General features: G+C 36.7%; 6 protein-coding genes across 9 annotated transcripts; 3 read left to right on the top strand and 3 right to left on the bottom strand.

The window, feature by feature from the left end:
* Positions 1-109: 109 nt before the first annotated feature.
* Cnep1r2 (CTD nuclear envelope phosphatase 1 regulatory subunit 2) lies at positions 110-1,859 on the bottom strand. Of its 2 annotated transcripts, XM_012362827.2 has the most exons (5): positions 1,677-1,859; positions 1,371-1,442; positions 969-1,103; positions 713-871; positions 110-380 (listed from the first exon to the last, which is right to left on the bottom strand). In XM_012362827.2, the coding sequence occupies exons 1-4, from the start codon at positions 1,702-1,704 to the stop codon at positions 714-716; spliced, it is 393 nt and encodes a 130-aa protein (XP_012218250.1). In that variant the 5' UTR covers positions 1,705-1,859; the 3' UTR covers positions 110-380; position 713. The 2 variants fall into 2 exon arrangements, with proteins under 2 accessions (XP_012218250.1, XP_012218249.1); XM_012362826.2 differs by having other exon boundaries at positions 110-871; positions 1,677-1,858.
* A 403-nt stretch (positions 1,860-2,262) lies between these two features.
* LOC105669720 (uncharacterized) lies at positions 2,263-9,729 on the top strand. Its single transcript, XM_067351637.1, has 12 exons — positions 2,263-3,441; positions 3,641-3,710; positions 3,912-4,191; positions 5,698-5,899; positions 6,048-6,277; positions 6,451-6,743; positions 6,921-7,754; positions 8,189-8,290; positions 8,393-8,494; positions 8,627-8,915; positions 9,348-9,478; positions 9,575-9,729. Exons 1-11 carry the CDS (start codon positions 3,384-3,386, stop codon positions 9,420-9,422), a joined length of 2,535 nt encoding a protein of 844 aa, XP_067207738.1. The 5' UTR covers positions 2,263-3,383; the 3' UTR covers positions 9,423-9,478; positions 9,575-9,729.
* On the bottom strand, positions 4,731-18,245 carry LOC105669802 (nucleolar protein 58-like). Of its 3 annotated transcripts, none has more exons than XR_010889209.1 (6): positions 17,859-18,245; positions 16,808-17,078; positions 16,426-16,703; positions 16,088-16,334; positions 15,847-16,006; positions 4,731-5,909 (listed from the first exon to the last, which is right to left on the bottom strand). XR_010889209.1 is itself a non-coding variant. In XM_012362930.2 (5 exons), exons 1-5 carry the CDS (start codon positions 18,045-18,047, stop codon positions 15,945-15,947), a joined length of 1,047 nt encoding a protein of 348 aa, XP_012218353.1. In that variant the 5' UTR covers positions 18,048-18,245; the 3' UTR covers positions 11,084-15,944. The 3 variants fall into 3 exon arrangements, 1 of the variants encoding a protein (XP_012218353.1); XR_001100330.2 differs by lacking the exon at positions 4,731-5,909 and adding an exon at positions 11,084-14,461; XM_012362930.2 differs by lacking the exon at positions 4,731-5,909 and having other exon boundaries at positions 11,084-16,006.
* On the top strand, positions 9,584-11,105 carry LOC105669803 (uncharacterized). The gene is made up of 3 exons (XM_012362932.2): positions 9,584-9,730; positions 9,906-10,127; positions 10,239-11,105. Exons 1-3 carry the CDS (start codon positions 9,584-9,586, stop codon positions 10,722-10,724), a joined length of 855 nt encoding a protein of 284 aa, XP_012218355.1. The 3' UTR covers positions 10,725-11,105.
* Positions 18,246-18,443: 198 nt separating the features above from the next.
* Nubp2 (NUBP iron-sulfur cluster assembly factor 2) lies at positions 18,444-20,203 on the top strand. Its single transcript, XM_012362933.2, has 5 exons — positions 18,444-18,782; positions 19,085-19,173; positions 19,254-19,475; positions 19,559-19,712; positions 19,786-20,203. Exons 1-5 carry the CDS (start codon positions 18,672-18,674, stop codon positions 19,990-19,992), a joined length of 783 nt encoding a protein of 260 aa, XP_012218356.1. The 5' UTR covers positions 18,444-18,671; the 3' UTR covers positions 19,993-20,203.
* Positions 20,204-20,280: 77 nt separating this feature from the next.
* Srp68 (signal recognition particle 68) lies at positions 20,281-22,867 on the bottom strand. The gene is made up of 3 exons (XM_012362929.2): positions 22,518-22,867; positions 21,919-22,256; positions 20,281-21,776 (listed from the first exon to the last, which is right to left on the bottom strand). The coding sequence occupies exons 1-3, from the start codon at positions 22,600-22,602 to the stop codon at positions 20,484-20,486; spliced, it is 1,716 nt and encodes a 571-aa protein (XP_012218352.1). The 5' UTR covers positions 22,603-22,867; the 3' UTR covers positions 20,281-20,483.
* Positions 22,868-22,904: the final 37 nt, after the last annotated feature.

The raw sequence follows: 22,904 nt of genomic DNA on the forward strand, positions 1-22,904 counted from the left end.
TGGGATGTGCTGATCGAAGTTAAAATATATTTATATATTTGTTGTGTAACATTATCATATATGCCACTAAATAGTTTATATATTTCTGTCTTTTTCAACAACATGATCGTCAGATTGTTTCTTCTTTATTTCCTTCTTTTTTTACAATTAAAAAAATATTAATAAGTAAAAGTTTAATTTTATAATCAATAATCAAATATTCTTATTACATACATATATAATCACAAATCTAAATTACAAATACATCACTAGAAAATAAATTTTAATATCCGAACACTGCAGTTTGAGCTATAATTGTCTTTCCAGATATTGTTATTCAAATTTATCACACCTTTCTATTTTTACTATGCTCCAATTTGTACATTGCATCGTCATATAATCTACACAGACATAAAATTAATATGTTTAATACGTTAATGTTTAATAAAATTAAACATATTAAGAATATAATGTAAAAATATATATAAATGATGTGTGACTTAATTAAAGTATTACATATCTTACACACTATCATATACACATATATTATACACATATTCAAGCACGTAAGTTTTATGTACATTGTAAAGGATCATTTGTACATGATTTATATAGAATTCATAAGCCTTAAAGTACAGGACTCTAAACTTTTCATTCATGATTTGTCGCAATATATCTCATTGCACACAAAAATTCAACATTTCATATTTATATTAATTACAGCTACAAATACTTTAAGTCTCATGAGGATGTGGAGGTCTTGTGGGCTTCAAAATCAACTTTCCAGTATCGTCACAGCTCATATTAAAATCGCCAAGCACACTTCTTGCCCGCTGAGTTATAATGCTGGGAGCTATCACTCGTCTATGTACACCCATCATAAATAATATCACTGCAAAGCAATTCATTAACATAATGAAAATAAAATTATATAAAATATCATCTTATAATAAAAATGATTATATAAAATTTATCGTTTTTGCACCTACCTAATATTACACTAGCCATTGTGAAGAATGGATGATTATATAAGCTCTGCGTGAAGGATACTGCTGATGTGTTGGGATCAGTTAGCCAATGCCAAGCGCCAACAGCAGTACATATAGAGATCAAGCCCAATAACACTGTACAAAAATTAGAGTATATATTGTTGAAACAATATGTCAAATAAAATGACAAAAAAATTTAATAAACTCTTGATAAAACAATTCAGTGAATACAAGTAAAATGCTCGTGATTTGCGTGCATAAGACAGTTAAATATTGTAAAAAAATTATGAGACAGTAATATTCAAAGAATATTTGTATCGTAATAACTTATAAATATGCATTGCTATCAGCTTCTGTGAAATAAGAACTGCTGTAGGCGTATAACAAAATTAAAGCACTTACTTCTCCATCGCGTGGTGGCTGGTTGTAAACTAGCGATAACTTCGGTGAGCCGTCTTTCGAAAGCTTTTAAATCTGAAAATACAAAAAGCAGAAAATTAACCTCAAAACCGGTAACTTACAATTTATTCGCCTAAGCACCAATATGATTTATATTGATGACAATCAGCTAAATGTTCTTTCTTAATTAATACGAGAAAAAAGTTAAGATTAATTAGTGCAAGCTGTCTGTGCAACTACATGTTTACATGCCCGCTAATGTTGAATTTTGAAATAACGTCTGTTATTGTTTTAACAGGCATTTTTTACCTTCGCATACTGTTTGGTCCAGCGACATAACTATCAGCGACAGATCAATATGTTCGTATCGAAGAAAAAATTAGAGAAAATGCATACAACGATAGACAACAATTGATAGAAAAACAACAATAAACAACGTTCGAAGAGATAATTTCGTGACAGCGCCGCGGCGGATGAGATGCATGAAACTAAAGCGGTTTCTCCTAAAGACTTGTTGGCAATACAGTTTCCTAACGCACTTATATTTATTTTATAAAAAGTATTTTTTTTCCATTTTATTTTTTATCGAAAAAGTATCCAATTTTTATTTTATTCTTTTTTTAATGTAGTACTTTTAAATTTTACATAGTAGTAAATAAATTTGTTTTAATTATTTTTCGAAAAGTATATTTTCATTATATTTTTATCATTCAACAAATACTTAACATACTTTTTAACTTTCTTTTTTAAATCATTTTAATCTCCACTTATTTCGCAAAAAGCGTTTCGCAAAGAACATTTTGCAAATGTTCGCCACGCGATGATCTGCCGCATGTCGGCGATTAGCAGAAACTTATAACGCCATTGTCGCACATCACGCGCGCAAATGTGATCTCTGACCGCGAAAATGGAGGCAGTGGAGGTCATTATCCCTTATCGTTACGGTCAATATTATCGACCCTGAGGACACGGTGCAAGGGAACACGACTCGCGACCGACTCCGCGCATGATAGTTCCTATGGAAACTTGCGATCGAATCGCGACACCCGCTGGTGTCTGCTTCTTCAGCGTCGTAAGGGCATATGTTCCGTCGTGCCAGGTTAACCTGAGGTACGTCTACGCCCGACCCCCTACCGCAGTCTCACAAATATTGATACGACGAGAAGTCGCGGAACCGGAGAACCGTGCCGGAAGACTGTCGCGGAACTTTGCTTTCGGAATTTCGAATTAATTTCAATCAGCAGGGAATTGGTGCATCTTTTGTTTGCAATTTTGCTCTTAAAATTTTAAACAATGAGAAACTATTTGGGAGGGAGTTGGTTGACATTCACAACTAGGTCGCAGTCATTACGGGAATTTCCGATTAATTGAAGGATACGAAAGAATATTATTTTAACAATGTATTTCAAAATTTTATTAAAATCTAAAAGAGTAGGCAACATAATCATATTGAAAATATTAAAAGATAATTGAAGGATTTTGGAAAATATTTATAATCTACTGAAAAAGGTCGAGGAATGGGGTTCATAAATAAAAATCAGTTTATTTTGAAAATATTAATCAAATTATAAGTAATAGAAGTTAGACATTTAATAATAAAATTGTCAATGACAGAATTTCTAGAAGATAACATTTAAATGACAATTAAATATCTAACAATATCTTGATTGAAAATTTTTAAACTGTTGCAACAATAGAAATTAATGACAAATCTTTAAACTTCACGTTAAGAAAACAGCCTTTAATATCATGCTACAGTTTTGCAAGATAAAATTGATATCTGAAATGTACGAACGATTTAATAAAAACAATTGGGTGATATGAAGTGTTCGATGTTATTGACGTTACTGGTGGGAATTTCCGCTGACAATCGCTGATTCCCAAATAGGTAGGCAATCGAAAATGACAATGGTTTTTATGGGGAAGGGTTTAGTTTAGAATTTTTTTTACATTTTTCGATCTATCCTTGCTGTCGCGCGTATTGATTACATCTTTCCGCGAGAATCGCGTGCGAGAATGACCGGAAGAACATCACTGGTGGAACAGAAGAGGCTCCAGTGGGCAAAAGAAAGAGGTAGCTAAATTAACAGTCAGTAATTAAGTTGTATAATGCATTTTACTGTAAATTTATCGAATCGGTAATCTTAAAATTATAGCACAAAAAGTATTACAGTTTATATTATTTATATCATTCATATTATTTTATATCATTGCAACACATTTTTATACATAAAATAAAAAAGTATTTATGAAGTTCTTCTCATTGATTATAGAGGAAATGACTCGTCTTGGAATTAATTGGGGACCTATGAAACCAATTAGCTATAACCGCACTCATATTCGGTAAGTTTTATAAAGTGCCACAAAATATGTTACATTCTTATCAATATATAATTGTGATAATATATAATTAAACGTTGATTTTAGATAATATTAAAAAAATTAGATATATTGGAAAATATATAGTTAACACTTGTTAATTGTTTAATTTATTATAAGATTTAAATTTCCTGTTTTTGATGACATTTAAAAATCTATGAACAGCACTTACTCGAATGAGACCAGATTGTCCTTGGGTGAAATAAAGGATAAAGTTTCCGCGCAACCTTTTCGTGCCGTCGGGCATTACGGAAGCACCGTCAGTCTAAAAAGTCTGGCAACAGAAAGTTCCGGAAGTGGAAACAGTAATTTTAAGTGCCTCGACTATAATAACGGCAGTTTAATAAATCTCCGGGATCAGGCAGACGAATCACAAATGAGACGCAGAAGCCCCAGCTTACCACCGATTTTTAATAAGGAGCAACAGCAGTACTTCTCTCAATTGGTATGTGTTTTGTTGCTTCGCTAAATTATAGTAAATAATATATAAATATTAAATAAGGAAAACTAGAAATATAGATTGCCAACTTTGAATTAAATATTCTATGAATAGCTCTGAAAAAATAAATTTATAAATAACTGAATTACTTGTTTATATTTCAAATATTAATCTAGAATAATTCTAGATACTTTTTACAATACGCATGAATTTTTCATTGATATTTGATTGAAATAAATATAGTTCTATCTTTTATCGTAAAATTTTTTTCGACATTAATTTTTTTTAGACCATTAATAACTTTATTACGCTCAACATAGGGTTTTGTTACGAAAAAAAGCTCGAGAATATTGCGCGCGTTATCGTAACTCGAATAATTGATCGTTACCGCAAACCTACTTGCGTGTGACAATTAATGTGCGACGAATGAATGCGTGCGACGGCACATAGTTAGAATAATCGAACAATTAAATAATACAGATTTGTTTTTTTGTATTAATCAAACACTGTGTTAATATAAAATTGTAAGAACATTTTGTAACAACTTTATCAAAATATTAGTTTATTTTTCGAAAGTCTACGAAATTAACGATCATATCTAATCATAGTTTTATAAGGCACAGGCGACATTCGATAGTACATTGCCCTTTGGGAAGGGAACGCAAAAGTAAGGCAGTCCGGCAAATCGATTCTTATCGCGCGATTAGAGTTCAACGACCTCAAGACTGTACACTTTGCTTTCAAACTTAAGAATGGCGAGCGGACATCAAACTCACCCCTTAGTCCTACGACATAACATCGATTATTATGAAGAACGAGTCGTAGTACAGATTGTACGAACCCGATTTTACCGCAGTTGTTGTCCTACAAATTATTCTATGCTTAAACTAAATTGTTCCATAATTAAAGAATTCAGTGTGGAAATAGTCTATAAAAAAGAAATTAATATGAACATTGCGCAAAATCTACATTTTTGAAGCTCTAATTAGAATAACAGGAAAGAAATTAATATAGAAATTATATTTTAAGATTTACATAATTCTAGAATTTAATAGTTTCCCATCTTGAATTATCTTAAAGGGGAAACTAAACTCACAATCAGATTAATTTCTCAAAAGATAGATATCGAGTTCTTTAATTATATAATTATTTTAATTTATTATTATTATAACTTTAAATTAATTATTAAGCTTTTGCACAAAAAATCGTATATATATGTATTTATTCAATCTTATAAAAAACCATTACTACGCAACCGTCTATTATAGTTCCATTATGTAAGTAGGTAAAATAAGATTCAGATTGTGCATGATTTATGTGGCACCCCGACATCTCCGGCCGGCACGACAATAATAATAATCTGCCACATTCAAATGCTATAGATATAGAACACGAAGGTACACTCCTTCCATAAACCTTCCGTGAAAATTGGAACTCTCGCCCTCAATCACGCAAGCAAGCACATTTCCCTTCCGCTTCCTGAAGTTTTATCGTTATCGCCTTGTGTTGCAGGAACAACAGCGTGACTTCGGCGTAGAAGGATCGCGATACCAATCGGAAAAATCGCAAAAACTGGGACATTATCATCGCCGGTCCAACGAGAATCGAGAGAGCCAGAAGGAGCTTCATCATTACGGTTCACCGGGTGAAGAGCGAGAGGGCGAGACTTCCGGTTACGCCAGCGATTCGGTGGATGTGCCTCAGGCGGGACGAAGTGAGTCCTTCTGAATTTTAATTACCAAATTACATCAAAGAACGACTTACTGTTAGCATAATAAATTTTAAAAAATTATCGATAATAAAAAATTGTATTTGAGGATTGTTGAGATAAATATAAATAAATATTAAATTTTCGATTGCAGGGAGTTTAGTTGATAGCAAGGCAGCGACCAGAATGGAAATGACGGAAAAAACGTGGCAGAATCCTTATTGCGCCACGCCGGAAAGTTCACTGCCACCCTCAAGGAGACTTTCGCCCGGCAGAATGGGCGAACTTAACAGGCCAAGGTGGGGCAGTGTCTGGAATCAAGACGCGGAGAAAGGCGATCCGTCGGCGCCCTCTTGGCTATCAAGATTAGGACAGTCGAGTCAGGTAATAAGAACTTGTTGAATATCTTTAACACACTTAGACACTTAAAAATAGACCTGTAACGTAGACTCGGAAATGATCCGACAATAAAAACATCTATATCTAATCTGTATCTGTAATATTTTTTCTGATTTATTGTGAAAAAATTCAAATTGCTGATATATTTCTTTGAAAAGGTCTTGGTGATCAATCACGATAGTGCCAGTAGCCCGGACAGTTCAACGACCTGCTCGACTGGCTCCGATACGAATAAAGTATCTTATCTCCGCGGTCAGAATATTCCGATGGACGCGGATATTCTTCAGGAACGAGAAGCGAGACGACTAAAAGCTCTGGAGTTGCAGAACGCTATCAAACAACAGCTTGAAGAAAAAGATAGACAAAGGAAGGAAGAGAAGGAACGACGGATGAGAGAAGAAAGGATGGAAGATGAGCGAATCAGACGAGAGAGGGAGAAAGAAAGGGAAAGGTAAAACAAATATATATAAGATACGCATAAATATTCTAAAAAAAATGAAAATCGATAAAAATAAGTCTGTCCAAAATTCGACATTATAAATAATAGAGATTTATATTTTACGAAGCATTGTGCGAAATAAATTTTTCTGCCAAAAAATTACGAAGCGATATATTTAATTCATCGCAGATTCGACGAAGAACAACGGTTGCTTCGCGAGAAGGAAGCGGCGAAGCTGAAGAAAGCGCAGGCGATGCGCGAGGTGCTGGAGGCGGCAGAACGGCTCGCGATGGAGGAAAAGAAGAATCGACGGAAACGAGAAGGACAAACCGACGAGGATGTCGACGCGTTGACGCGGTCTTCCAACGAATCACACGCGACTGTGAATGTAAACAACAAACTCGAAGAACAGAATTGTTCGGAGGTACAAAAGCAAAGTGCGAACTTGATCACCAATTATCCCGAGGAGAAACCCAGCCCGAAAGACGTTAAGCAAGCTGACAACTATCAAGAAAGCGAGAATGACAAGGATTTGAGGGAAACCTATTCTCGGCCGAATTACGCGGATAAAACGGAGGAAGCCACGTCGGACTCGAAATCCCTTCAGGTTCCAGTGAGCAAGGACGTGGCGATCGTGCTGAGTGGCAGACTCGAGGATCCGGAGATTCTGAGCAGAGCGAATCTGCAACTGGTGAACCTTGTGATGACGCCAAGCCCGCGTAGATTCGCGGAGAACACCGTGGACTATTTATCGCTGGGGCTCAACACGCTCATGAGGAATCACGGAAGTCCGAGGAATCTGAGGAAGTCCTCGAGGGACGCCGCATCGACTATCGTCGAAAACAGGCTGTTGACGCCGAGCAAGTACAGAACGCCGGCCGGCCGGGACTTCGGCACGCAGACGGACGTAGAATCCGATATTCAGGATCTACGGGAGAAACTGCAGGACCAGTCGATCGGGGAACCGGACACCACGAAGGACAAGAAGGACACGACAAACGCCAGTCGAAGAAACGTTGAAAAGTGAGTCGCCACCTCGCGATCTCGATGTCGCATTCCCAGGCTTCTTTCGAGCCGAACGGCGACCGTGTCCTCCCCTGCATGCGGTAGTATCTGGCGGTAATTATCGTTTTTTTATTTCATAGTGTATAGTTTTTGATGATAAGCTTGTGATGATTGTAAAAACAATTTTGCGGCGAAATGTCTGTCGATTCGCGCGAGGGAAATATGCAGTAAGTGGAATGTTCCTAATTATTTTTTAAGAGAAGAAAGCATACGTTTCACTTTTCTTTATTTATGATATTGTTTTTGTCAGTCTCATTAGAGTTTGCTGCTTGAAGTTTGAATGCATTTGCTAAATTTGCCGAAGCTTGAATATCTGTTATCATTTCACCTGGCATAAACGGTTTAAGAACGTACGTCGATACTGCAACGCGATTCTAATCGCGATTTCGTAGGTCGATCAATGTAGGTCCGGGCGATGAGATTCCCATGAAGACGCGATCCAAGTCGCAGCCCAGAACTACGCTCGACAGCAGACCGCGATGGAACGCTAATCGGTAATGCCAAAAAACCTACGATAACACTTAAGTATAATTGTTCTTAAATAATCCATTAGAGACAGATATCGCGAATGTAAAAATGATTGAAGACACTCTCAGTCCAGGTACGCGATATCGGACACAAAGTGAAAAAGATCCGCACTATCAAAGACGATTGCGATTGCGAAGGCGACAAGTCGAATCCAGCGACGAAGGATCGAGGTAAAGAAATTGAAAAAGTAACATTAAATTAAATCGCGGTGCTATTTTTTTAATTAATCATTGCAATACCTGTTCTTTTAATTAATTATTACAATACTTTATCATTCCAAGATTAATTTTAATTGCAAACAGGTCGCCGTCCCCGGATCGGCGGAAATCGAATAACGGAAAATCGAAGAACCGAAATACAATGAGACGTAAAGCGAAACTCGAGAGTTATGACGCCGACTTGTCGATGGACAGTCTGAATTCCGTCGTGCCACTGCGAATTGACAAAAACGGGAAGATCAATATTGAGGAGCGTGTCGAAAAAGTGCGGCCTAACAACGCTTGTAACGATGCGAGCCGCACAAAGCAGTCAGATAACGATAATGTCTGGTGCGGACAAGAGATTTTATCCAAGTTATCGTCGTTGAAAAGCGTATGTGACAAATGAATAATATGACATCGCGATATATTTTGATCAGAAATTTTATATAACTGCAATATCTTATATTTATTTCGTATCATAATTAATTTTGTATCTAACTGAAAAAAGTCTGCAACTTTCGGTCGATTTTTATAACCCGTTATCTTTTTCTTTGTCGCTCGCGTCCTTAGCAACGAGCCGTGGGACAGCTAAGTTTATCCGCAGAACATCGCGTGTCTTAATAATTATAGCCAATGGTTTATTGCTAAGAATACGAGCGGCAAAGAGAAAGCAATGCGCATCAATTACGAAAATCGATCAAAAAACATTACTTGAATCGGCCTTGAATTAAAGGCCGCGGAATTTTTTTATTTTACTTTTATCAGATTTCAGTAAGCAAAAGAATTTCAGCATCTTTGAATATACATTGATCTTTTCTTGCAGGGACTTCTGATGAAGCAGATCGAGTGGGACTCCGAGCGATGTTTGGTCTCACCGGCTGCGTCCGAAATCTTTTAACTTGCCAGGATTTCGTTGTCATCGTCCTTTTGTTTTTCTTTTCATTTACGTAGAAAGTGAGATCGAGTAGGATGAAAAGGGGATTTTGTTAAAGAGTTTTCATCGTTCGGATGAAGAATCGAAAGAACTCAAATGCCTTTTTCGCGTTACAGATTTAGATAATGGCTTTCCAACTGGACGATCTGTTGAAGGATGATAAGAAGGATGCAAACTTGATACCTGATTTGAGTAAGGCGACCTGTAACTCTCAAGAGGAATTCCGGCGACTCAAGGAAAACTGTCCGGAATTTAAAATTAAACCGGAAAAGGTTCAGCCATTTTAATAATAACACATTAAAGTAAATTTGTATAATATAATAAAATATCACATGTCCTCTTAAGTGAAATTATATTAACGAGTAAAAATTAAAAAGCTTGAAATTGCTTTTCGAGACCAATTATAAGAATATGCAATTAACAGCAATTAAAAAAAATTGTACAAAGGTAAAACGAGAAGACACAAAAGTTCGCGACAAGGAGTTTTCTTGGAAAGCGACGAAGAAAGAGCTCAAAGCCATCGGCAGGGAATGGGCTTACGGGAATCCAGTTCCACCCGACATGAGAGAATTAGATCTGCAGGAGCTGCAACAAGTCGCCATCGATTGGCGGATGCTAACTCCGATTAGACCGAAGCTTCGTCAGGACGAAGAGATGTTCTCCAGACTGGTAAAGACCCATCGTGTACAATTACATTGTCTATTTCTAAAATTTTATTACTTTATTTGATATAAAAATAGAATGAGATGCTCAATTTTCTCATGCATTTGGCGCTTCAAGGTGGAAATGGGCAAATTGGAATTGAAGACCATAAACAAAGAACGACGTTCGCCGACGAGTCCTATTAGACGAAGCAAGAATCGCGCGGGTATAATCGAAAGCAGCGTGAAGACCTGCAGAGAATGCGGCGAGGAGTATTGCTTCGGTGAATTTTGCGGGGACGTTCTCTACGATTCCTTCGTAAGAGTGCCGGTCGCCATTCATCAACCGAAGATCAAAGTATCTGCTGACACTGAAGCCATAATTGCCAAAATGGATCGGAAGAAGAAGAAGAAGAAGAAAGGAAAGAAGAGGGTGAAGAGTAAAAGCAGAACGTCCAAGAAATCTGCCAGGCTGTTGGTCAACGGCAAGACGAGAAGATCGATAACGGATCTCGAAACCAAGAATGTTAAAGTGAAAGATGGCGGAGGACAAAGTGAGAAGCCGGTGAAGCAGTTTAAGAGGAAGTGTAGCAAGTATACGAAAAAAGGCCTTTTACGCAAATAATAATTTATAGTATACAGGAATTGGAAAGCCTGTAAAAAGTTGCATGCGCTTTAAAGATACCTCACATATGTATTTCCATAATATGTAATTTGTATAACGGGCTTCTTGATAAATATAAGGAAAAGTATTAATCGAGTATTAAAAAAGTAAACATATGCGGCACATCTTTGATAATCTATATCTATCCAAAAGTACTTGTAGATAAGATGTAAAGTAGACAAGGGTTATGTTGCATTTTCAATAATGCAAAAACGTAAAGTTCTGAAGTGTTAGTATGGAAAAAAAAATATTTCTAAACAACGAAAGCTATATATAGTTGTACAAATCGAACAGACGCACAATGAATGCTCCCAATTAAATGCTGGAAAAATATAACTTTTATTCAGTTTGTCTCTCTTCTCTCTCTCTTTCTGTCTTTCTCTACCTTGTCCCAAGATGCGTTCAGCTATTCGTACATTTTTCCATAAATATCACAACCGAAAAGCATATTTTCGCGAAAAATGTTCTGTTCGCCGCGAGCGCGACAAGAGTGCGAAAATATATATTTATGTATCTCTTATATATCTCTTTTGCATTTCACAAATATATAGAATCTATCTCGATAATATATATTCTGATTTCATACGCAATAATCATTCACGTGATACGCGGAAACAGAATATTTTTCGTCAATATTATATCTTCCCCATTGGTTTTCGAATATGTTTCGTTTATCATATTCTCTTGGTTTGCCTTAATGCTAACGCTCACAAAAGCTAACAATAAGATTTAAATTAATCGAAATACACGCACATTTACACGACTATGTGTATATATATATATATATATCCACATATGTATATATATATATGCATATCCACAAATTCATATATATATATGAGAGCACCTCTATATATATATATACACACATCGTGAATTTCAATATTATAATTTGTCACACGTTGTCGTGGTCGTAACAATCCCTTTGTGAATAAAATAAATTATACATAGACTATGTCATACATGTATATTCGACACAGTTGCCTCGCGATTATTTGCTCTTTCTCGTTTTCTTCTTATCTTATCTCTACGTAACAGTCGATATTTCGAATGCGATCAGAGTCCTCGTATGTGTGTGTGTGTGTGTGTGTGCCGCATAGCCGTAAAAATTGCAGCTACACCGAATCGCATGTCCAAAATAGGCCATCATAATTGCGCTATCGTTATTTCGATGCACGAATCGGAGAGATTCGCGAAATGTTGCACGTTGGCGTATGGACTGTGACCGAGAGATACGTCACATTCATCGGAAAATATGCAGCACTCTATGGATTTGTAATCGAACATGCTGTATTAACGTTCAGCACGCCACGTCGTTCACTTTGAAAATGGAAAAAATCAAATCCGACATAATCCTCTTACAGAATTGAACACCGCAAAATGTGACTTGTACCATTTTCAAAATAGACACAGATGCGTAATTCGTTGGACGCTGATCGATCCTTCGAAAATATCTGTCTAAACATCTGATCGCTAGATCTTAGCTGCCGCAGAAACCGTTCTGGATACGCAGCATTGCACATTATACATTTAGTAAGAAGAACATTGCTCGTTAATATACATATGTACAGTGGCGATATAATACTTCTTCGATTTTATAGTCAATTCGTCTTCTCCAGAGAGCGCCTCTTTCATCTCTATTTAGTCTCATTCAGAATCTTCGCCGTAGAACGTCGGAGAAAGTACTCTCTCCGCTCGAGTAAATCTAGAAAGAATCTCGCAATAGCGAGAGTGTTTCACATCCGATACGACTACACGTCGAATATATACAAAGCATGGTAATTCGACATACGTGGTGCACATTCGGCGTGTTCTGCCAATTCAGCTAGATTCGTTTTTGCGAATGCAACGTAGGCGATGTTGCTCTATTTTTAGAACAGTACTTAGAAAAATAAATTTCTTGTGCTTCCCTCGCCGATGCGATTCGAAAGCCATTTCTCCAGCCACGCTCCAGTTTTCCTTTCGCGCGGGTGTTAAGTACGCCGCTAACTAGCTCGTTAAGCTAATGGTTGGATCATTACGAGCATAACTTGAATCATCTCTGAAACTTTACTAGTGCACTACTGAGGAACTTCCACAAGTCTCAATTTTGCGCTCATTTCGTCATCAAGTATAATATAATTTATAACTTTGTTACAAATAAAATAATAATGCACACGCCGCGATATAACAATCAGTTTCATTGAAGTCGCTATTCCATAGCTCTCTCGATTTTACGTAAAATTTAATTCGATACTGCTCGTAATATCCCGACTTGCCACGTCGATTCTTTGCAAATTCTAATGCACAGGGAAAGCTCGAAAAATGAACTTGTAAAAGTTTCGAAGAAAGACTCGGCTCTATCGTGTAAATTAAATTAGCTACTCAATTAGCTACTGAGATAGTCGCTCGCTTGGCGCCAACTGCCAACGAACTGACACTCTCTGATGATTACAAAGCTACAAAGGATGGTGAGAGAAAATTCACGCAGTCTTATGACTTTCGGTCAAAAACCTAAACGTAGTCCCCGAATATAGCATAGCTAAAATCTCCTTTGATACTCACGAATTATTAAGAAGAAAATTCAGCCTCGAACGTAATCGAAAAGCAAAGATCCTTTTTTGGCACAGGACATAAACAGTCGTTACAAGCAATTTGATTAACGATAGATAGTTCCTTTGCTTGTAGATTTATAATTCAAGCTCATTCTATGTGTGTTTTATAAATAACTTCTTTCTTTTTCTTTCTTTTTATAATCCATTACGATGATCACCGCAACGCACTTTCCGCAAGAGTGTATGTTTTGTCTTTTTCTCTAATACATGGTGATCTTCGTATGTGTGTACATGTATACTTATGAGAATATATCAATGTCCAGTATACAAAATATGAATGGCTATACACGAACAAGATACTTCTCTTCAAGATTCCCACTCACACATAAAAACTACGAGTGATTCAGCGTTAGTCTGCAACACTCAAGTAATCCTCAGGTATAGTACTCTTATCACAATATTGTCATACATCTCAAGTGACCGCATTCTCTCCCTCTCACTCGCTCTCTTCCTCCTTAAAATTAGCGATACAATAATTTTACACGTTAACAGATAGCTCTTAATTCATCGTTTAGAATGAGTGTTGTCATAACGTCTGTTCTACAACAATGATAGAATAATCTGTTCGCTCACATCGAATCATCCCTCTCGTGAGTATAATCTTTTATATATATATGTATACATATATATATATATATATATTATCTTCTTTTTTTTTCATTTTCTGATAAAATGTAAATTAAGATATTTTGAAAGAAAAGTAAAATCTCGATTAACTCTCCCAATGTGTAACACTCGTGCAGCGCTAGCGTTGTAGAGCTTAATGTCTAATAGCGATAGAGGATATTGATAACATACTCCGACAGCAATGCCAATAAAATATGTACAACACATAAAGGTCCTTTCGTGGATCACTTTTAACGCGTGATTAAGAGATTGGTCTATTATCGTTTCTACATGGCATGAGAGATGAACGACTGAGTTCACAAATGATGGTCGAATGATTTTGATCGTCTCGCTTAACGCAATTCAATTATTCAAAACGTTCGCGTGACAGAAAATATCTGAGAATAATTTGCAAAATATTTGATGCAACAGGATGTAAAATTCAGTCGTGAAAATTATAAAAAATATTACTTCCATCGTTCTCATTTTCTTCACCACCTTCACACCACGTGTTCATGAAACAGAAATTGAAATTATGAGATCTATTTTCAAAATTCTACAATTATAGTAGCTGTAATATTTATATCATAACATTTCCTATCTGAATTGCACAGCATTTGTAAAAACATAGTCAAAGATATAGAAAGTAATATGTCAGCATTTTGTCATGCTTGCGAGTAAAATTGTCGGTCATGATATATAAATGAAAATCAAAAACATACACTTTTCACCAAAAAGCACAAGAAATTAGCATGCCTTTGTTATTAATAACATTATTAATAACAATATCTATATGTACATATACTTGCAAAAATATCAAGACACTTTATCTGCATGTTTTCTATCAGAAAAGTTTTCATATAGACATAAAAAGCGTCAAATAATTAACAAAGCACATTATTTGTGAATGACCACAGGATATCACGTCAATTTCAACATTTATATATACACATCCTGTTACACAAGTGTGTGCATTAGATCAGGATCTAAGCTACTCATCGTCGTTATCACATTAACTATGACTTTTACTGTCACCAATTTACGTGATGTTATCTATACCGCTCCACCTGAAACTCATATTACTGATGTACTTAATAAGAATAATAAGTGTTAAGAATATGTCAATTGTGTGAAAATAAATCTTCAATCCTATGTTTGATGCAAAAAATAATTTGTCATTAGCGATTACGTAGAAAAATATGATATTGTAGAAACAATCCCGTACATCAGCAATATGAGTTTGTCGATTTCAGAGATTGTCCTGCATTATGAATATCACTGTGGAATATATGAGATGTACTTTCTATGTTTTGGCCTACAACCGTCCGTATGCATACAATGCGAGAATATCAATGAAAAGATTAAAAACTGGCATTTAAGTAACAGCGAAATGACAATGGACATAGAATTCTTCTTAATGTAGAAATAGCACGATTGTACAAAATATTCTTTATAAGATTACTCAACGAAGGACACAAATGGCATAAGTACCATTCCTAACCGTTGCAAGAGTTTACGATACACACAGATCCACCACATATATAGACTTAATAATTATATAAATGAAGTATACTATTATGGACTTGTGTAAAGGTACCTAAGAAACCTAATATGTGTACAAGAATTATATAGTAAATGTGAAAATTATGACTTATGCCACTCTTATTAAATGCAAGTGTGGACTAAGTGGACTTAGTGGACTAAGAAAAATGAAAAATGTACAAAAATCTTCATCCTATTACGCGCCGCTCTCACGTGATCTCAAAGTCATGATAACTAAAAAATCGAATTGATCCAACAACCTAATTCGATTGGCATTACAAACCAGAAGAAAGGAACGATTTGGTCAGGCGGTCGCAACTAGTAAGTCACTTGAAACACACCTGATTTGTTGAAAAGCGACAAACGTCTTTTAAACCAAGGGTTTCTCACTCATTCTATTCCTTCTCGAAAGGAATAACAGGATTATATGCAATCATTCTCAGTCATCCTTACGAGCTTTTTTCTTACTTTTTTTCTGTGGCTTTGCTTCTGTCCAGACGTCTAGAATAAGATTTACAAAAAGCATATTAAACAATTGGAAAATATAATTTCTCATAATTTCTTTTTCTTAATGCAACAAACCTCCTAGTTCATCGAACACAGCAGTTTTCTCTTTATTCTCCACGACTTTATTTTCTTCCTCATTATTGGTTACGCTAGCTGCCTTTTTTACGCTAGTTGCTTTTTTCTGCGGCTCTTCCGCAGCAGGTTTCTTATTATCCGACTTTGGTGTGGATGGTAGTGAAGCGGGTGTGTTCCCATCCTCAGACACTTTCTTGTTCTTCTTCGACTTCCCACCTTTCCTCTCTTCCTTCTCGACTTTCTCGGCCTAAAATCCAATATTTTATTTGTAAATAATTATGAGCTCTCAAACTTTACTGTAGTGCACAAACTTTACTGCACTACTGTATGCACTTTACCTTATTCTGCTCTTCTTTCTGCAATTCCTTGGCTGTACTTATTTCTTCATTAGAGATCGGTGTAAGGATCACTTCTTTCTTCTCTTTTTCCTTGAGTTCCTTGTTCTCGGTTTCCTTAACAGTTTTATCCTTGATCTCAGGGGTCTCCTGTTCTTTCTGCTTAGCCTCATTTATTAAATCAGCTTTTTTGGGGGTTTTCTTATTCTTCTTCAAAGGAGATTCTTCTTCTTTCTTCTTATTTTTCTTGTCCTTGCGTGAATAAGCTTGCTCCCAGTCTCCTATTATCAATTATATTATTGACACGAATAGATAACAACTCAAAACAATTGTATGCAACAAATAAATGTTATCTATTTATGCTAATATATGTAAATCAACCAACCATCATCAAAATCCACTGGTTTTTCCTGAAATAGATTTTTCAAATTTTTCTTGTTCTTCACTTGCTCCACTTTATTTTCTTTTCCAGCCTTAACTAGAGGCTGCTCCTTTTCTTTCTTAGTTGCAATCTTGTTGTCTTCATGCTTGCGCTCTTTCAGTTTGCCATCGACATCATCTCCTTTTGCAGCTTTCTTTGGAGCATCTGTTTTTGTTGCTAATGTTTTTTTAATTGGACTTGTTTTTTCAGATGCGACTTGTCCATTAGAAGCCTTCTATAATAAAACACATAAGAACTGATTATATAATAAAATTTTATAATTATATCATCTAACATCAAAGTGTACTATTTAAAATTAAAAAATTGAATAAAATTTATAAATTATAGACTTTTGTCATACAAAAATTGAACAAAACTTTCTTAAAACTTTCTTTTATAAAAATTTACTGCATATGCTCATTAAATTTTATCTTTCCAATATATATTTAAAAGTAAATGTAAAGTATAAGTTTTATTTGTATATTAATATAAAAGATCACATTTGCAGTAGTGATATAAGATTATACTCAGAGATTGGTTCAGAAATCTGTTTCTAAGAAACATTTTTTTTATCTGCATCTCCACACATTTTCTACCTAAGATAACATACAAAGATAAAATAATCGGTTTTCAAAAAACAACAAAGATAAATAGATAAAAAATGCCCATAAAAAAATAGACATATTTATTATTAAACATGCGGTAAAAATGCGAGACCAGTATCATGGGAACACGACTAAGATGTCTCGTCGGCAGATGAAACAAACCTCGCCGCGTTGCAACGTTACGTCACGACGCGCGGAGAAGGGAATGAAACAGCCACCTCGCGAGCCACCCTCTCGAACGGAGGGACCAGCTGATTAGCGGTCGTGTGTGCGTGTGCAACGATTTACGCCCACAAACGAGTCACCATATGGCGGGCGATCACGACGCGTCTACGGGGAAAAGGGACGAAAGGGAGGAAACGGGAGAGACGCGCGTCCAGATCGCGCGGAGCCAATGTCATTTTACTAACCTTCTCGCGGACCTTGCCGCGCTTCTTAGTTAGCTTCCGGTCCACGTCAGAGCCCGCGGACAGCTGGGCAAACGGCGGCTGTTCAGCCTTCTTGAAGCCGAAGGCAAAGACGAGAATGGCGCATACCAGCACGATACCCACGGGGATCGCGTACACGTATTGCTGCAGTAGCAGACCGATTTGGTCCATGGCGATGCGCGACGTTGCTCACGAACGTGCTCGTGACGGCCGGACCCTGTACGTGTATCCGGAACACAGGGACGATATACGGACGATGATGAAGACAACCAGCGGTGAACCAGACGGCTGAACGCGATGCGGCGCGCAAACAAGTCGGACAGCGAATGCGGCATGCGCTACGCGCTCTGGCAGACACGTGGCGAACTAAGGCCTGCCAAGCAGGCGACCACCAGGTGCTGACGCGGCTGTGACGCGTACCGCGATCGTTCCTCAAAGCGCCACCGGTAGCCTTAGCGAGAGATAAATACATGCGGACGTTTCAATTTATTTCAGATTGTCTCTCACAGATGGCGATAATAATCGAACGTCACGGTGAGGTTATGTTTTACAGAGCAAAATACAAAGTATAACAACACTGGAATTGTTCGCCGTTTGAGCTTTACATAATTACGCATGGTCGGACGTGATCGATTATCAGCGGTCATGTGAAAACTTGACGCGCAACCTCATTCATATCTTTTGCGCCGCTGAGCAATCTTGACTATTGCGATATCATTCCGTGATCGCATATCGATCGCTTCCAATAGCTTCTGATTTAACTTCTCATCGGTGATCAGTTACTGATTCTTCATTATGTTGGAAGGAGTAAAGCACGTGCTGTTAGTACTTTCAGGAAAAGGCGGTGTCGGCAAGTCGACAATCAGCACTCAGCTGGCACTTGCTTTGAAAGAATCAGGTTTTCGCGTGAGTGTCAACTTTTCCGCGACAGCACGACTACGATAATATGAAATGCTAAACTGATAATCATGTCTTCAATATATAACTCAAACAGAAACACAATCACAATAACTTTACAATCTATCGAATTAATGTAATAATGGTTTAATGGTTTTTAAAATCTTTTTACATTATTGTTAATGCAATAAAAAACAAATATTCTGATAAACCAATTTTTACAGCTTTTAAAAGCTAAATATTTTTTATAATATAATCTTATTTCTGTGTGGAAATAGAATAAAACTAAATACAAGAATTACAAATTATAGGTTGGGATCTTGGATATAGATCTCTGTGGTCCTAGCATACCTTACTTGCTGAATTTAGAGGGAAAAGATGTTCACCAATCCTCTGAGGGGTATGTTGTATCATTTGAATAATATTTCGTCAAAAATTACGTATTGTCAAGGAAAGAAATAAATTGATACTGATTATTAGGTGGTTACCAGTGTTTGCTGACGAAGAGGAGAATCTGTCCGTCATGTCAATCGGTTTTCTCTTGAAGAATCAGAATGATAGTGTAGTCTGGCGTGGTCCTAAAAAAACTGGTATGATCAAACAGTTCCTAACTGATGTGGTTTGGCGGGACATTGATTATCTGATCATTGATACACCACCTGGCACTTCTGATGAGCATATTACAGTCATGGAAAATCTAAGGTTAATTAATGACCAATTTTACAACTGCTAACACACTATCAATATTTGATTATTCCATTACAAGATAGCTGAAATTCTTACAGCAACATAAGTTGCGATGGTGCGATCATAGTGACTACTCCACAAGCAGTTGCTGTAGATGACGTTTTGCGAGAAGTGACATTTTGTAGAAAAACTGGAATTAACATAATCGGCATTGTTGAAAATATGAGTGGCTTTGTGTGTCCTTCATGTACAGTAAGTACTTTTCCATCCTAGCCGTACTCAATATAACTGTTCAATATAATTTTCACAAATTTAACTTTTACAGGAATGTACCAATATATTTTCTTCAGGCGGTGGAATAGCTCTTTCAGAGATGATAAAAGTTCCATTTCTAGCCAAAGTGCCTATAGACCCGCAAATGGGTAAGTTAGCAGACAAAGGACAGAGCATTTTGGTGACGTTACCTGATAGTCAAGTTGCACAGGTATTCAGAAGACTAGTTGAAGAGGTCACTAAGAGTAAGGAAGCTTGAAGTTTCTCTTCTGAAGACAGAGTTTGCCATAGCACTGTGTGTGATTTCCAAGATTATATGTATTATATATATTTGCACGTGATATTACTGTCAATTTTATCCCAGACAAATTTGTAGGAAATTATACAGGAAACTGTATATACAAGTACCTAAAGTTTTTTGTACTATAACGTGTATAGTTATAAAAAAAATAAAAAGTTATATTATTTTATATAGCAATATAGCAATATAGCAATTGCGTATAATAAAAAAGGAGAAAATTACCAAAAGACAGACACTTTCCTAATCTACACATTAAATATTCCATTTTATTTTTATCCTCAATAATATTGCTACAGTGCAAATTCAAATTGCACTGGAATAAAACCTTTTGCACCGACATACCATAGTGAGACAGTAATAACAATATACAGCATCTCGTGACAATACTGTCTATACAATGTATCCAAAATTCTATATATCGATCTTCTTAAACTGTATAAAGAGAGTGTTCATTTGTTTCCCCAACCCCAAAGACCTTTGACAAAGCCGGTGAGACCGGCCTGTCCTCTTTTAGCCTGATCGCCCATTTTGTGCGACAGATCAGGAAACTCAACCATGTTAAAAGCCAGATCGAAGAAAAGCGGCTTACAAGGAATGCTGCGCATCGGTGGTGGCAATTTGTAGACGTTCGGTTGTTTGGTGAGAAGCGCGGGATCTTCTCTGTACTCATGCAAACGTTCAAAGAGCGGTTTCTTACTTTTGGCAAGTTTATTTGTTCCACTCTCCTCTTCCTGACCATCCTCTAGAACACTGTGAGCGTGAGCAGCATACTGTGCAGCCTCCACAGAGGTTTCCAGCTTGCATAAAGCTTCTTTCAGCATGATTGGAAGAACCTTGTCACACTTAAGGGCGTCCTTAACATGCTGTAGTGATCTTTGATACAGAGCCATAGCCTCGCGCCAACGATGCAAATTGGCAAGCGATTGAGCCATATAGAAACATCTAAAGGCTCTGTAACTCTTCGTTTTCGCCTCCTGCTCTTCCAAAAATTCCGCATCGTCTTGCAGTTGAGATATCTCCACAAGATTATGCAATGCCGCCTCATATAAGCGCACTATGTCTTGCGGCTTGGCCTTCTCCGATTCCTCTGCTGCTTTTACCAGTGCCAAATTGCGTTCCAATGTACGAGACAATCGGATATACTGCAAATAGTTGATCAGATGCTGCGGGGTCGACCACTTATCATTTTCCTTACTTTTCAACTCGTTCTTGAAATACTCACGCACCACCGATAGAGCATCCTTGCTGTCTATCAAGTGTGCCTCTAATAGATCGATCTTTGCCTGATTGGAAGCAGCCTTTTCTAGAGCTTGATTGAGCCTGGTATCTGCGATGATCAGACCAGCTGCTCTAGGTGGCACTGTGCCACAAGACTTTCCACGCCACATTACTTCCTCGGTGCTAGCCTGCTTCTCACGCGTCTGAGCTATCAGAGAGTCCAAACTGGCCATCAACTCGCCACTCAATTGACCACGCATCTGCATGAGGTCATCTATAGCACTAGTGTCTCCAATGTTGTAAGCACAATATCTGAGACTGGGTGCCAACTCCTCGACTCGTGCTTTATACACAACTTGCTCAGCTTCCGGCAACGCAGATGCCAGATTACCGTAAACAACCTGTGCCTTTTGCAGGTTCTCCATAGCTTGCTTCCACAGTTGCAACTCGAACTGCAAGGAACCATTCATCCAAGCGACATATGCTTGAGCTTCCAGCTTTGTACGCGCATCGCAATTTACATTCTAAAACAATAAAATTAAATTAAATTTTAATAATTTCATATAATAGTTTATTAAAAAAAATTTATATAAAAAATTATAAACAAAATTATTATAAATAATCTATTCTTTTTTTTGTTTTATAGATGTTAACAATGAAATGTACCTCTATCAAATCTTGCAATTGTAAAGAGTATATAGCTGCTTTCTTCAGCCTTGATATCAAATGGAATTTCTTCCTTGGTTCCGTATTAGATTCCTGGCGCAGTTGCATCGCATAGCTCCAAGCGCGTTCAGCCATTATTAAAGGCACTTGCAAAAATTTATCGTCGCTGACCATGGTCGCGGTGACATCTTTTCTCTTAAAATGACGTCTGTCACCCTGTGGTACTTTCAGCACCTTTCGCAATCTTCTGAGTCTTCTAGAGCAATAACCGCGATACCGCTGGTAATCACTATGTCTCAACCCATGTTGCTGTTGTGCTTCCTTGATTATTTTCAAAACTATATATTTGTTAAGGGTCACTAACAATATAAAATATTGTAATTACAATAACAACAAATTAAATGTCTGTACATTACGTGATAAATTTTCACTCTATGTAAAAAATTAATATACTTTTGTTATGTTAATAGATTGCATTGTAAATTTAATAAATTTAACTGTATTTAATAAGTTATTAATAATGTAATGAGAGGTTAGAAAATAACATATGGCACTGAAAGTTCTGTCAAAATTACAAAGCTAATTTTAAAAAAGGATACTCTCCAAAGAATACGTTTTCGGTTCCTTTCCGATTACCCCATCCTGATTCTCCTCCAAAATATCGACTTTCTCTTCAACTACCATCGTTTATCAACCACGTACTCTATCTGCTCTATCTTTATTCTTTATAAACCAGACTCGATAAATTCTTATAGAAAAATTTTGTATTTAAACGCCATCTAAGGATGCGTTCCGAAATGTGCTGACAGTGGCTTTAGTTCAATTAAGGCACTAGATATGTAGGTATTCTCATCCGCCATTTTGGTTCCTATTAGATGGAGAATTATAGCGTATACAGGGTGACACTTAAAGACTGCCCACTAAGTACATAGCGTTATTCCTTGCCAAAAAATGAGTCGAAAAAAGTCCTGAATCATTTTTAATAA

Source organism: Linepithema humile, chromosome 3 (genome assembly GCF_040581485.1).
Source record: "Linepithema humile isolate Giens D197 chromosome 3, Lhum_UNIL_v1.0, whole genome shotgun sequence".
NCBI classification, from domain to species: Eukaryota; Metazoa; Arthropoda; class Insecta; order Hymenoptera; family Formicidae; genus Linepithema; species Linepithema humile.